The sequence below is a fragment of the Phyllosticta citribraziliensis genome, assembly GCF_038025025.1.
Source record: "Phyllosticta citribraziliensis strain CPC 17464 chromosome Unknown J3D65scaffold_6, whole genome shotgun sequence".
Classification (NCBI taxonomy): Eukaryota; Fungi; Ascomycota; class Dothideomycetes; order Botryosphaeriales; family Phyllostictaceae; genus Phyllosticta; species Phyllosticta citribraziliensis.
Genome location: NW_027117343.1, coordinates 1402701 through 1416714, shown reverse-complemented (window position 1 = coordinate 1416714; position 14014 = coordinate 1402701). Strand labels below are relative to the sequence as shown.

Below are 14014 nucleotides of genomic sequence, written 5' to 3'. Positions count from 1 at the left end.
TATATATCTCAGCTTCTTTTCAACACGGCACTCACACGTCCGTCTCCCTGACATCCCCCCTATGCCCCGCTCTTGCGTATAGCTTTCCTCGCGCGCCCAATCTCAATCTCCAGCTCGCGCATCTCGGCCGCCAGATTCAGCGTCCGCGGCACAGCCGTCTCGACCGCCCCGATGAAGCTGCCCTGCGCGCTACGCAGCGCCTGGGGCACCAGGATGCCGAACCAGCGGATGGGATCGCGTTGGCGCTGTTGCTGCTGTTTGCGTTGTTGCTCCTCTTCGTCCGTCTCTTTCTGTCCCTCCTGTTCCTTTTCCTCCTGACTGGCGCCGGAGTCGACGCCGGACGGCTGCGCAGGATCGGACGGCGAGTCGGGCGGTGGCGTGGGGTACTTGGAAACTTCGGGGTCGGTGGGAGGAGAAGAGGGCCGGGGTGGCGTCGAGGCGGGTTTCCCATCCGCCTTTGCTTTCTCCGTGGGTTCGGAATCGGCGGCCAGGGCGATGGAAGCGCGGAATTTGGCGTCGTCTCTTTCTTCAATTGTCCTGATACCACATGCATGAGCCAATGTGCCGTCGAAGACGCTAGATCGCCATTGGCAACCGAATGGAGAAAACGCACACGGTCCGCAGCGCCTGCATGCGCTCGTCGTAGAAATCGCGGCCGTAGCGCACGCGGTTCGGCGCGTTGAAGTTGGCCTTTGCCAGCGCGATGTATCCCTTGAGACCGTTCAGTATTCCAATCAATCAATGGCAGTGTAGAGGGACAGCAGGACGCACCGCCGACAGCTCCGTGGACAGCTGTTCTCTCGCCTGCGTGTACTGGTCCAGCAGCTCGAGGTAGCGCTTCAGCAGGTCGTCGAGGCGCTCGACCAGCTCCGTCGTCGCGGCGGCGCCCGAGGGCTTGGGCTGGATGCGCTCGGGCGGCATTGCGTGCGTGGATTCGGCCATTGTCGCTGCGGGTGAGGTGGTGGGAATTGACGCTTGAGACTGCGTGCGGTGGAGGGGAGCGGGACGGACACGACATGACGCAGGTCCCTGTCCTCAGCCCTACGGCGAAGATCCCTGAGCTTGCTTGCGTTCGTTTACCTCACCGTCGGACGACTTCTGCTCTACCCACCTATCCACCAACATCGCCGCAACGGCACCACCGCTCCACCCAATGAACAAACCGCCCTCGCTGCTCCGGCATCTCCTGCGCACCGGCGCCAGCGCAGCAACGCCGCGCAGCAGCATTGCATTCTTCCACACAGCACCGCCATCCGCAAGACACCCCACAATCGCAACCACCACATGGCGCTGCCCGCAATGCACGCAGCGCGCGAGATTCCCGCGGGCCCAGCAGCGCCGCTACAGGAGCTCCGACAAGCCGAATGACGCCAATGCCTCGGGGAGCCCGCAGCCCGCCGACGACCCGTCCTTCACGTCCATCGTCGACCAGCCGGCCACGCTGGTCAAGACGGGGCGGCGCCATGGGCCGGGGCTCATCATTCTGGGTACGCTTTCTCCTCTCCTCTCCACCGCACCGCACCGCAGCTCGCGTGGAGCCAACCACCGGCTAACCGTCGCTCGCAGCGCTCATCCCCATCACGGCCTTCTTCCTCGGCACATGGCAGGTGCGCCGGCTGACCTGGAAGACCGACCTCGTCGCGACGCTCGAAGACCGCCTGATCCAGCCGCCGCTGCCGCTGCCCCCGCGCGTCGACCCCGACGCCATCAAGTCGTTCGACTACCGCCGCGTCACGGCCCGCGGCGTGCTGCGCCACGACAAGGAGATGCTGGTCGGCCCGCGCCTGCGCGACGGCGACGACGGCTTCCTCGTCTTCACGCCGCTGGAGCGCGACCCGGGCGGCGTCGACGCGGCCGGCCGCTCGACCAGCGTCCTCGTGTGCCGCGGCTGGATCAGGCGCGATCGTCGCGAGCAGAAGAGCCGCAAGGGCGACGCGCTGCCTGAGGGTGAGGTGCTGGTCGAGGGCCTGCTGCGCGAGCCGTGGAAGAAGAACTATTTCACGCCCGACAACCATCCAGACAGGGGCGAGTGGTATTTTGCTGATGTGGAGCAGATGGCGCGCGCGGCGGGGACGCAGCCCGTGTGGATTGAGGAGACGCTAAGTATGGTTTCCCTCTTTTCGTCGACTATCAAGGGTGGAAGGCGAGAGACTAATTGTAAGCAGGGCCCGATTATCTCGTCGCCATGGACCGCGCCGAAAAAGGCGTGCCCATCGGGCGGCCGGCAGAGGTCAATGTGCGCAACAACCACTTGCAGTACATCTTCACATGGTGAGCGATTCCCAAGAACATCCATTACAACGCCCGCTAATCCTGCGTCGCCAGGTACTCGCTCTCCCTAGCAACATCCATCATGCTGTGGATGGTCATCAAGAAGCCCGTATCGCGCATCGGCAGGCGCGTAAGACAGAGCAGGGAATGGTAGACGTACTGTATAGGTAGAAGAAGAAGAAGAAGAAGAAGAAGAAGAAGCGAACAGAGTGGTATCACAAGCAATGTACAAAACGAACGAGGAAATGATGCAGAAAAGGGGCACATTCACAGCTCCGTCGCCTCGTCGCCCTCGTCAATCGTGTCCAGCTTGCGTTTGCGCGGCTTGCGCTTGGGCGCCGCACGAGCGGGCATGCGTACGTTTTGCAGCAACTCGCGCGGGAGGTATTTCTGCGCCAGCGAAAAGGGCGTCGTCGACGGACCGAGCTTGCGCTGTCTGCTGCGTCGTTAGCTTCATACTCTCAGAATGGCATGTGCACCACTGCGTACCTCTTCATGAGCATGACGACGTCGGCCTCGTCAATCGTCTTGCGCCCCGCATGGCTGGCATAGCTCGCCAGGTCCTCGCCCGCCTGCTCAAAGTACCAGTCCGACGCCGTGGCAATGGCGTTGAGCGTGTCCTGGGACAGCTTGGCCGAGGGCCCGCCGTGCACGCGCGCGAAGCTCGTCGCGAGGCGCTTGACGACGCTGCTGGGGAGTGACGGGTATTCGTGTCCGAACCGCGACACTGGGAGCGTCTTGGTCCGGCCGCGCTTCTTCGTCTGTTCGCCGACAGGAGGGGACGCTTGCCGCAGCCGCGAGGGGCTGGTCTCAGCTGCGTCGCTGTCGAGTGCTTCCTCTTGGTCGTCGTCGAGTTCTAGTGCTGGTTCTGGCTCGTCGTCCAAGAGATTTGCTCCCGCGGTGGTGGCTTCGTCTTGCTCTTGAATGTCGTCTTCGCGGCCAGCAGCATCGCGGTTTAGATTCGCCAGGAGAGACCTGCGGGCAGGAGGGATTGCAAATCTAAAGGTCGGCTCTTCATCCGATTCCTCGCCCTCGGGGATGTTAATGTCGCTGGCTCGAGAACGCCGTCGAGACGCAAGCAGGTTGCGCAGTTCCTGCGTCGTATTCTCACTGGAAGGCGTTAGCACCACTCCAACGAATGGTTGATTAAAATGACGTACTCGTCAAACCGACGGGTTTCCTCGTCCAAAACATCCTGTCCCGCGTCGCCGAATGCAAAGGTGGCATCGTCCTCGGCCAACTCTTCTTCTCCCAGCGCATCCAAGTCGCCGAAACGCTCGCTTAGTCTCAACCGACCAAAGCTGGTTCGTGACAGGCGCGGTCTGATTGGATCCTCACTATAGGCGCGACGACCACCCTCGACAGATATTTGCGTCGCATCTATGTCTGCCTCATCCAGTGCCAAAGATAGCCTCGGGGGCGCTTCGTGAAAAGAGTCGTCCTCATCTTCGTGCAATGGCATGGACAACCTCGGCCGGGGGAGGTCGGGCTCATCCTCCAAATCATGATCTCTCGGTCTGGTACCCCGGGTGTCGACGGATGGTGACGGCTGGACAGGCTCAGAAGTCCCCGCAAGGCCTTTGCGAATTCATTTTTCAGCATTCCATCCGCACAATGCCTCATGATTAGACTTACGCCGGCTAAGAGCCCTCAAAAAGTCGCGCGGGGTTTCACGTTGCTGGACGCCGCTCCGTCGCCTATTCCTCCCACCCGAAGCTGCTAGAGCGGCATCGCGGCGGGCCCGGAGAGCACGTATGGCATGTGGTGTCGTAGGCGGTCCCACGCGCCGAGGGACCGGAAACTGACGGGCCCGCGGAGTGCGTTGCTGGGTTCGAGGTGTTCGACCAGGTGTGGGGTCCGCGCTCGTGGCGCGGCGGCGGGGCGTTGCAGTTGAGGGTTGCCGGAGACTCTGTGACAACTGACGGAGCTGCAGTTACGTCAGTGGTTTGACCGAGGGCAGTCGGACCATGGGCATACGTTGGAATACGGAGTCGCGTCTTGTTCGCCGGCAGTAGCCTGGTGCGCTTCCGAGTTGCGAGGAGTGGCTCGAGATTTCTTGGACGGTGGCTCGGTCATGCTGTCGCTTTGGCTGGGTTGGGTTGGTTGGAGAGTGTTTGGAGGTGAGCGGAAGCGCGCAGTCAGTCAGGTCCGCCGCGGGGAACGCGTCGGCGCTCTCGGCAAGCGCGCCGAGCCGCGTACCTTGGATTTTTTTTTTGCCAGCCCCGCAAACATCACACAAATCGCACGCACACAATGTCGGACTCTGAGTATGGCGCCGGCGTCCCGCTCATCGAGCCCATGCCCGGCTCTCCAGCAGATGGAAAGAGGAAGAGAGACGAGGAGGAGCCAAAGCAGAGCAAAAGAGCAAAGCGCAGAAAGAACAAGCAACCCAAGGACGTCCACGACGAGGACCTCGACGAAGCAGCAGGACTGAATCGATCCGTTGGTCGCATGGACAGTCGCTTGCTGGCCGACTACATGGCTCAGCGGACCAAGCGGTTTGAGCCTGACCTCAGCTTTGTGGAGCTTGAAGACCGCTACGTGCCAGGTAAGTCGGACGTTGCAAGTCGCCTTGGGCGTCTGCATCGTGTCGTCACGCGAAACTCGCTTTTCGAGGTTGCTGACACGGTTCTAGAAAACTCGATTTGCGACACGAGCAGCTGGGACGGCGAGCGGACCCTCGACCAACTACCGGCGTTCATCGAGAAATTCGCACAAGGCGACCTCACAAAGGCTCCCAAGAGCAACGGAGCGCCGCATACCATTGTCGTTGCGGCGTCGGGCATCCGAGCGGCCGACGTGACCAGGCATGTTTGTCCTATTTCCGGACACGACACTAGCTTCTAACTGGTAGCAGAGGATTGAGGAAATTTGAACAAAAGGGAACCAAGGTGGCAAAGCTGTTTGCCAAGCACATTAAGCTCAAAGAGGCGATAGAGAGCTGCACGAGGCTAAAGTAAGCGCTTCTCTGAAGCAGGCTGTCGAGTGTTTACTGACGGAGCGGGCGTGCAGGATGAACTTTGGCGTGGGCACGCCGCAGCGCATTTCAGACTTGGTCGGCGACGGAGCGCTCTCGACGAGCAATCTCAAGCGCATCATCATCGACGCGTCGCACATTGACGTCAAGAAACGGGGCATCATGGACATGAAGGAAACGCAGGTGCCCCTGGCGCAGCTGCTGGGGCGCGAGGAGCTCAAGTCTCGGTTCGGACAACCAGGGGGCATTGAAGTGGTCTTTTACTGAGGACTGATGCAATGGCGCGCGTGGATCTTTAATCTGCGCACTGATTGCGTCGGGGTAGCGGCGCCGGGCATTTCTGGGGAAGAAAATTTCCAGGGCTTCTGGAAACGAGAAATAGGGACAAGCGAAGAGGCCCCCGACGGCAGCATGTTTGCTCGCTTGTCTGGAGCTCGACGACGTGAGGAGCGCAGCAGAGCGAGACCCGAGCTTACTTTTTATGCTTGCGGACCGGACCGCCAAAAGAGCGGATGGAACCAACGAGCAGGCAGAGCCATCAGCGACGACCTGGGCTGACGACGTTGCAAGGGTGCACGTGGGTGGATTTGGCATCACCCATCAATGTTTAGCTCGGGAGGGACGGGTTAGGCGACGGAAAGGGAGCGCACTGGGCAAAGGGCATTCCCGGCAGCTAGCCGAAGACGAGGGAGGAGGGGCGTTGAAGCAAACGGACCAAAAAGTGCAGACGATGGTGATGTTGAGCGTGTTGCATGCATCTGGTGTCAGCGTCGCGCGACAGATGTCTGGGCTGCGTCCGATTGGGGGGGGGGGGGGGGGGGGGGTGATGGAGATGGTCACAAACACAACGCGTGGTGCAGTCGTAGTGTTGTTGTTGATGGATGCTAGGCGCTGCTTGGCCATTCGGGTTGATTGCCAGAGGGCGTGATGTGATGGGAAGACTGAGACTCAGCGACATGGACTCTGGTGGCTAATGTACAGTACACTACACGCAAAAGCCAAGCGAGCATCCAGGTTCTACTCCCATCTGCTCCGTCTCGAACATTTCGTCTGCTTCAACTGTGTTTGAGCATTGACTTCGGCCACCCGACCGCCCACGCTGGCTGTCCGTCTGTCCACTGCTGCATCAGCGGCGTCGCTCCTGGCCGCTCCACTCCAGTCCAGTCCGTCCCTCACCACCAACTCGAACCCCAACCCAACCCTACCCTACCCTACCCTCGTCATTGCGACCACCACCCGTCGACTCCACGTCCTCTACAACCCCCCGTCGACCCGCTCTCCTCTCGCCTGCTTCCATCGACCGTCCCACCCTAATATCCTCCCTCGACGCCGTGGCACACCGCTGCACCTCCTGCTGCGCTGCTCCTCTGCTACCCCCAGCCCCCCGACAGACCGCGTCTCTGCTAGCGCTCCGCGACGCGAGTAGCTGCTGCGTGAGCCTCACCTCCTCTTTGACCTGGCCCTCCCAGTTGTCGACGCTATTGCTAACCTCCGAGATCCTCGCATCGCAGCCTGTCCTCTCACCTCCACTGCCGCCGCCGCCCCCATTCCTTCCACCCGCAAACGAGCCCCTCGCGAGCTGCGCTCGTCTTGAATAATATCCACCACAACCTACACCATGGCTGCTGCTCCCGCAACGCAGTCGCTCAAGGTGCGCGACCCCACCGACATGCAAGCCCCCCATGCTAATCGCCTCGCAGTGCGTCGTCACAGGAGACGGTGCTGTCGGCAAGGTACGCTCACCCAAACCCACCGATACGCCCACACGCTCACCTCACCTGCCAACAGACATGTCTCCTCATCTCATACACCACCAACGCCTTCCCCGGAGAGTACATCCCCACCGTGTAAGCCCACCTCCCCCCGCCCCACCTTGCCCATTCGCCCTCTGACATGCTCCAGCTTTGACAACTACTCGGCCAATGTTATGGTCGATGGCAAGCCCATCAGCTTGGGTCTCTGGGATACTGCCGGTCAGGAGGACTACGACCGTCTCCGCCCTCTCTCCTACCCCCAGACCGACGTCTTCCTCATCTGCTTCTCCATCGTCTCGCCACCGTCGTTTGACAACGTCAAGGCAAAGGTGCGCTCGCCCGCTTTGGAGCTCGCGGCTCTAGCTTACAATTCGCATAGTGGTACCCGGAGATTGAGCACCACGCTCCTGGCGTCCCCATCATCTTGGTCGGCACCAAGCTCGACCTGCGCGACGACGAGGCCACGAGGGAGAGCCTGAGGCAGAAGAAGATGGCGCCCATCCAGTACGAGCAGGCGGTCCAGGTTGCCAAGGAGATCAAGGCGCACAAGTACCTCGAGTGCTCTGCGCTCACCCAGAGGAACCTCAAGAGCGTCTTCGACGAGGCCATCCGGTGAGTATTCCATCCACCCAACAAAGCCGCCAGCTAACCATTGCAGTGCCGTGCTCAACCCGAGGCCCGCCGCCAAGCCCAAGAAGAGCAAGTGCAGCATCCTGTGAGCTGCTAGCGCAGACGGCGCACGTTCGAAGAGCGACTTAGACGGTGGAGGACGTAAATTTGATTAGAGAACCCTGGCCGGCGTTCGACACTGCAGCCGAAGCAGGCTGGTTCCCCACGCTGCGCGCGTTGACGGCGCACACTGCACCCACAGGGCGCGCTGGTGCATGCCTACACGGGGAGTTTATCGACTGCCTGCTCGGGAGCTTCAAGGTTGCATCCAATCACTTTGCCTTTTGAATCTAGTTCATGGTGGGGGTTGAGGTGGGCAGGTTCGGCCGACGACGTGAACGTGGATTAGGATTTGAAAGGAAGCGCTGCATGCCCCCACCCACAATCGAAATTCCCACCCCAGTTTATTTTTTCCCTTTCAGTTTCCTTTTTGTAGATAGTGCGCCGGAGCAAAAGGGCATTCCGGGTCATCGGCAATAGTGGGTTCTCTCTGCGCTTAATTAGGCTCGAAATACTCCAGTAATTGTACATTTCCTCAAAGCATGTCGTCAGGCCGGCCAATGACTAGAGGCCGGGAGATCACTCGGCGCAGGCCGTGGTTCCTGGGGCTGACTCGTGGGCGGCGACGATGTCGACAAGTTGTTGGCCTCCAGACGTGCCCAGCGACGAGTGAGAGCTGCGGAAAGTGGGAGTCCTGGTGCGGGGAAGCCGAGAGGTGGTCGAGATGGGTGTTCCTGGATTTCGTCGTCGCCTGCTGTGATTGGCCAGGGCGAGCAGTGAGATCATGGCGCGGCAGCTCTCCACATCCCGCCGCCGCCGCCGCCGCCGCCGCCGCAAGTGCGCATCGTGTCTAGTGGAGCAAACAATCCATTTGTCCATTTCCTGCCCGCCCAACCAACGACCGCCGCAAGCCATGTTCCACCAAGGCGACCTCCAGAGCGGCATCTCGCTCGCGCTCCAACAGTCCAAGTCAGTGGCATGCTTCGTCACAGGTGCGTCACTCTCAACGGCCGCACGTCCCTGCAGTTGCGGTGCACGGCAGCGCAGGTCCCAATTCAACACTTGGTCTCGCCAGTGGCTGACGGAGCGAGCATGGGACAGATGATTCGGACGAGAGCAGATTATGGCAGGACGAATGGCTGCACGACGAGAGGGTAAGCCTTGCATTGCTCTCGAGCTTCGTCGCCTGCTAACCGGCCCCCGTCTTCGTAGATTGCGGAGCTCCTGGCCTCGAAATCGGTAAACCTTCGCCTGGAAGCCGGCAGCGTCGAGGCCGGATTCCTCGCTGCCTTTTGTCCCATCCACAAGACGCCGGCGCTCGTTGTTGTGTATAACGGACAGCTTAAATTGAGCCTGTTTGCGGGGGTTGAAAAGGAGGATTTTGTCGCCCAAGTGGCCGCCGTGTTGGAGAATGGGGGCGCGCCGCAGGTAGGCCAGAGTACGCCTGGCGAGCTGCAGTCCAATCCGCCGCAAGAGGAGGCTCGAGAATCGATCGCGGCGTCAGCGCCGACGCAGACAACTTCTCCTCCGCCTTCGACTCAATATACCGAATCCGCCCCCAGCCCCGCCGAATCGAATTCGACCCTCACTTCGCTCCTGCCGGACAGAGCTGCACGTCTGGAATCAGAACGGCGCCGCGCAGCAGAAGCCGAAGCGGCGGCACGGAGAGAAAAGGCTGCAGGCAAGAGGAGGGCCATCGAGGAAGAGACGAGCCAAGCAAAGCAGCAGCAGTCGTCGTCCAAGATGAGCTACGCGGCGCAAGAGAAGCTGCGCAAGCAAGCTCGTAAATCAGAACTTCAGCGCATCCTGGACCGCGTCGAGGCAGACAAGCGCGAGCGCCGCGAGCAGGCAGAGATGCGCCGCCGACTGCGCGAGGCAGAGTCCAGCGGCTCGCCGCATCCTGAGATGTCTGACGAATCGAGGACGACGACGGCAACGACGACGACGGCTTCGCGCGGCCCGGCCTCTAAGAGCGGCACCGTCTGCCTCCGCATCCGCCTCCTCGATGGCAGCCAACTGCGCGACTACTTCCCCCCCACGGCCACTCTCGCCACGGACGTGCGACCGCGCGTCGACGCCGCTATATCCTCCTCGCCATCATCCCGCGCACCGCCGTACACCTTCAAACTCCTGCTCGCCCCCCAGCATCCCAACCGCCACCTCTCCGCGTCGGACGAAACGAGTCCGCTCCAAGAACTCGACGACATCGCCCCCAGCGCGACCCTCGTCCTCGTCCCTATCCGCAACGCGGCCGCCGCGTCGGCGTACAGCGGCGCGGGCGGCGGGTACATCGGGTCCGTCTACGTCGCACTGGTCGCGGCGTACAACCTCCTCGCCTCCTTCATCGGGACGTTCTTTGCGCCGTTTGCGCGTGGTGGCGGCGGCGGAGGCGGTGCAGCAGCTGGCGCTCGTCCGGCTGCAGGCGAGCACGCCGACAGCGCCTCTGCGGCTTCGTCGTCGGGCCGTGACAGCAGTGCTGGGCAACGAGGCGCTGCGGCCGTCGACGCCGCGCGCAGCAGAGGCAACTCCGGCTCGCCCGCCGCCGCGGCCGTCAGTTCCTCGTGGTCCGCGAAGCACATGAGCGCCGGCGGGCACGCTTCACCTAGCAGCGGTAGCGGCGGCGGCAGCGGTGGCAACGAAAGCAGCGGCGGTGGTCTCGACGGACAGGCTGACGCCGCGGGTGGCTCGAGCGCGAGTGCGAGTGGGGCGGCAGGAAGCAATGGTGGTGGTGGATTAAGATTCCGCACGATGAGAGACCGCATGGGCGAGGACGACGATGACAGGCGGAATGAGTATTACAATGGCAATTCGCTGGGGTTTGAGGGCGATGATAAGGGTCAGGGGGGTGGTGATGGGGCTGAGCAGTGAACAGTGAGGGGAGGGCTGAGGATGGATGGTGGGAAGAAAAAAGGGAAAAGGAAAAAGGGGGGAAGGGAAAGGGAAGGGGTGTATGATAGTCATGTGCGCTCCACGACGTATGAATGGATTGGACGGGTCCGCAGACTCCCTTCCTTTCTTTCTTTCTTTCGCGCTCTGTTCTCCGTCTGTCTCGTCGATTAGACAGGACGACGTCTTCCGTCACTGTGCGTCTATGGCGGGCTTCTCTGTCATGCGACGCTGCCGTATGCTATATGGCGAGTCTACCCGCCCTGTCCTGCCACGCCACGGTTGGCAAAAACAGGAAAGACAGAGACAAGACAGAGACAAGAGACAAGTTTCACATCCCTCGTTCTCGCATTCGACAGACAGACAGACAGACAGACAGACAGACAGAGGGTAAGATTTTCGTGTGCTCTTCTGGCGTCTGTCTGTCTGTCTGCCGCCCCGTGGATGAAGCTGGTGTGGGCTTGTCTGTGGAGCCAGGGACGCCGGTTTTATACTCGAGAGAGTCGAGAGAGGCACCTGGGCTGGGCTGGGCTCTGTGCGGTCACGCTGTCACGCTGTCACGCTGTCACGCTGTCAAGTTGTCACAAAGCAGGGCAGCGGAAGGGATTGTGATCGGATTTGCACATGCGCTGTTTTGCGAGGACTGCCATGGGGCTTACACACGTAGAAAGAAGGAAGAAAGGTATAAAACACCCACACCCACTCCCACTCCCCACACACCCAGCCGGCAAAATGACCGAGCGCTCAGCACAGCTCTGCTCTTCTTCAACGAGACAACGCAAACAGGCCACTGTGGTCTGCGGTTTGCGGTTCGCAGAAAAACCGAACAAACACATCACTTGGCGTTTTTCTGTTTCTTGTGTCGTGTGGCTGCTGGGTTGAGTGGTTAAGTGGTTGGAGAGAGGTGATGAGTATCGCCAGCGTTGTGGTATACCGCTCCTCTGCACCACAAGGAAAAGCCAACTCAGGGGCGAGGGTGAGAGTGAGGGCTGCCCAAGCCAGTGGACCACCAGGCCAAGCCATCTAACACTTCTTATGTCAATCTCTCGCCTAATCTCAGGGGTAGAACAGCAGCCCTTTCAAGGGGTAGGCGGAGAGGAACCAAACTTGGCAGGTCAGCAAGTCTGCGCTTCCTGTTGACGAGACGATGATGATGATGATGATGCTGTGCACCACCACCACCACCACTGATATCATCATCATTCTCATTCTCATTCTCACTGGTGCCACCCATCAAAACCTCCCCTCGTGTCCGCGAACTAAACAGTTTCTAGTCTGACGGACAGGACAGGACAAGAGACAGGGCAAGTAATCTTCTTCGGTACTACCCGCGCGTCTGCGCTTCATTCGGCTGCTGGATTCAGGAGTGCCTGTTGGATTGGAGATACCGGGACAGGGCAGCGGAGGAGGTTTTATACCCGCTGACCCGACCCCTGACCACGCAAGCAAGCGATCTACCGCTCCGCCGCCTATAAAACCTCACCTTTCCGGCCTTTCTATCGTACTCTGCCAGCAACCCACAGCTATCCTCCCCGCGCAGGATCACCACACTGGCAATCAACCTACTGCGGCTTCCCCTCCCGCCGCTACGCAGCATAAACCACAATCACTTTGTTGGCTTTGGGGTTTGCTCGTTCCGCGGTCAATTGAGGCAGGAGTGCGTCGAATGTTTTGTTTCTATGCTGAGTGTCGCCGTTGGATCGTCGTGGTGGCGAGGATGGCGGTGAAGTGATGGTGCTGGTCGGCCTCTTGAGGTACTGGACTGGAGGAGTGTGGTTGGTGGAGAGGGAAGGACAGAGGGAGAGAGAAGTGGAATAAAGAGAGCAAATTTTACGACTGTTGATTCCCTCGAGGACGCAAAAGCGCTGTCCTTGGTGCGCGGCAGGAAGACGAGGGCGTCTGGTGAGGTTTATATACGAAATTCCGCGGTCTCATGCAGCACAGGAATCACGAGCGGGACTCAGGGGCATCTCGTGCGCAGCGTCAGTTAGGTAGCGCGTGAGGTTTGATTGAATTGACAGCGGTGGGTCACCGAGTCGGCGCACGATGCCAGGCAAGGATTCAGTCCATTCCATCCTCTAAACACGAGGGTATCTACAACACCGCAGCAGCATCTGCAACAAAAAGACGCCAAAAAGCGAGAATTACACCTGCACCTACACCTACACCACACTCGCCTTATCATCCGAGACATCATCCTCGGGCGTGCGCGCCGACACAGGCGCAACCTTGGCCCTCCCGCCAAACCACCTTCTCTCTTCATACCCCTCGCGAAAGCAAAGGCCGGGGTGGAAGAGATTCAGCGCGACCATGGCCGCGCCGACGATCGCGCCCTCCAGCCCGATGAAGTAGCTCTGCGTCTCGATCAGGTGGCCGGTCCAGCCCTCGCTGAGCTCCGCCACGCGGTACACGCTGCGCGTGAAGATGCACAGCGTGGCGAAGGCCAGCGCGGCGAGGAAGCCCTGGAACGCGCGGCTGGCGCGCAGGCGCGCGTGCGTCGGATCGAGTGCCTGCGTGGTACCCAGCTCGCGCACGCGGCGCAGCGTGCGGACGCCGAAGTCGGCGGCCAGCACGATGAAGACGAGCAGCGTGAGGACTTGGAAGGCGAGCCCTGCCAGCATGATGTTGTTGCCCGCCGACGGGTCCTTGTTGGAGTGGCTGGCGCCGCTGGCGAGGCCGCCGCCGGCAGCTTGCAGCAGCAGCGAGACGACATCGCAGGGGATGAAGATGCGCGGGTACGAGAGCGGTTTCAGGCGTGAGTTTTGCGCGCCGAAGGTGGACACGATGCGCGAGAGGCAGAGGTAGATGCCGGCGGCCATGAAGGCGGGGGCGATGGTTAGGCAGACGATTTGCATGAGGAAGCCTTCCTGTGGACTGTCAGTGACGTGCTTCGTACAATCCCGTCCCCCAGACTCAAGATGACGAAATCAGTTGGGAGTCTTTCGGCTTCGCTTGGGAAATTTTGAGAAGTTCCCAAGCAATCAATGAGAGCAAGAGGGACTTCAAAATCCAATCGGTAAAGACCGAAAGGTAGTGCCGCGACCATGAGGGTTGCTTACCTCGCCGAACGGATTGTAGTACGACATGATGCGACCTGCGTATCCAAGGACTTCGAGAACATCGCCAGACACCATTGCAATGGTAAAGCCGAGGAAACGCTTGCTGAAGATGCCTTGACACAGGTAGACTACGAGGGAGAGGGCGAACAAGGCGAGGAAAAAGCTATTGGCTGGGAGAGATGGTCGGTACGCCCAGTACGAGTCGGAAAGCGGGCATGTTGAGAGCGTGCAGTTGTCGCGGTAGTCTTGTATTTGCTGGTATGTTGAATTGTCAGAGGCCCGCTTGAGGAGGGCCGTTGCGAGGAAGGTGGTCGTGTCCATTTGAGGTCTTTGACAAGTGACAGGTGCGATGGATACCACACAAATAGGTGATGGCGGGCAAGGAATTTAGAGCGAGG

At 60.5% G+C, this 14014-nt stretch overlaps 7 protein-coding genes across 7 annotated transcripts; 4 read left to right on the top strand and 3 right to left on the bottom strand.

Annotated features, from left to right (window-relative positions):
• Positions 1 to 59: 59 nt before the first annotated feature.
• Positions 60 to 942, bottom strand: J3D65DRAFT_667923 (uncharacterized protein; the record flags this gene model as incomplete). The annotated part of the gene is made up of 3 exons (XM_066803062.1): positions 60 to 537; positions 614 to 711; positions 772 to 942. The coding sequence occupies 3 exons, from the start codon at positions 940 to 942 to the stop codon at positions 60 to 62; spliced, it is 747 nt and encodes a 248-aa protein (XP_066655399.1).
• A 211-nt stretch (positions 943 to 1153) lies between these two features.
• Positions 1154 to 2425, top strand: J3D65DRAFT_552718 (COX1 assembly protein-like protein Shy1; the record flags this gene model as incomplete). The annotated part of the gene is made up of 4 exons (XM_066797093.1): positions 1154 to 1487; positions 1567 to 2103; positions 2166 to 2271; positions 2326 to 2425. The coding sequence occupies 4 exons, from the start codon at positions 1154 to 1156 to the stop codon at positions 2423 to 2425; spliced, it is 1077 nt and encodes a 358-aa protein (XP_066655398.1).
• On the bottom strand, positions 2237 to 4380 carry J3D65DRAFT_624875 (centromere kinetochore component CENP-T-domain-containing protein). Its single transcript, XM_066800296.1, has 5 exons — positions 4249 to 4380; positions 3907 to 4198; positions 3432 to 3849; positions 2761 to 3381; positions 2237 to 2707 (listed from the first exon to the last, which is right to left on the bottom strand). The coding sequence occupies exons 1-5, from the start codon at positions 4345 to 4347 to the stop codon at positions 2539 to 2541; spliced, it is 1599 nt and encodes a 532-aa protein (XP_066655397.1). The 5' UTR covers positions 4348 to 4380; the 3' UTR covers positions 2237 to 2538.
• Positions 4381 to 4524: 144 nt separating this feature from the next.
• Positions 4525 to 5515, top strand: J3D65DRAFT_553546 (U3-containing 90S pre-ribosomal complex subunit-domain containing protein; the record flags this gene model as incomplete). Its single annotated transcript, XM_066797139.1, has 4 exons — positions 4525 to 4819; positions 4907 to 5082; positions 5112 to 5227; positions 5284 to 5515. 4 exons carry the CDS (start codon positions 4525 to 4527, stop codon positions 5513 to 5515), a joined length of 819 nt encoding a protein of 272 aa, XP_066655396.1.
• Positions 5516 to 6497: 982 nt separating this feature from the next.
• Positions 6498 to 7869, top strand: J3D65DRAFT_372454 (putative Rho GTPase Rac). The gene is made up of 7 exons (XM_066795718.1): positions 6498 to 6681; positions 6760 to 6899; positions 6949 to 6981; positions 7037 to 7095; positions 7151 to 7331; positions 7382 to 7614; positions 7661 to 7869. Exons 2-7 carry the CDS (start codon positions 6867 to 6869, stop codon positions 7719 to 7721), a joined length of 600 nt encoding a protein of 199 aa, XP_066655395.1. The 5' UTR covers positions 6498 to 6681; positions 6760 to 6866; the 3' UTR covers positions 7722 to 7869.
• A 629-nt stretch (positions 7870 to 8498) lies between these two features.
• Positions 8499 to 10942, top strand: J3D65DRAFT_624863 (uncharacterized protein). The gene is made up of 3 exons (XM_066800295.1): positions 8499 to 8663; positions 8773 to 8825; positions 8884 to 10942. Exons 1-3 carry the CDS (start codon positions 8585 to 8587, stop codon positions 10537 to 10539), a joined length of 1788 nt encoding a protein of 595 aa, XP_066655394.1. The 5' UTR covers positions 8499 to 8584; the 3' UTR covers positions 10540 to 10942.
• A 1777-nt stretch (positions 10943 to 12719) lies between these two features.
• Positions 12720 to 13937, bottom strand: J3D65DRAFT_645954 (RTA1 like protein family; the record flags this gene model as incomplete). The annotated part of the gene is made up of 3 exons (XM_066802245.1): positions 12720 to 12729; positions 12808 to 13424; positions 13617 to 13937. The coding sequence occupies 3 exons, from the start codon at positions 13935 to 13937 to the stop codon at positions 12720 to 12722; spliced, it is 948 nt and encodes a 315-aa protein (XP_066655393.1).
• Positions 13938 to 14014: the final 77 nt, after the last annotated feature.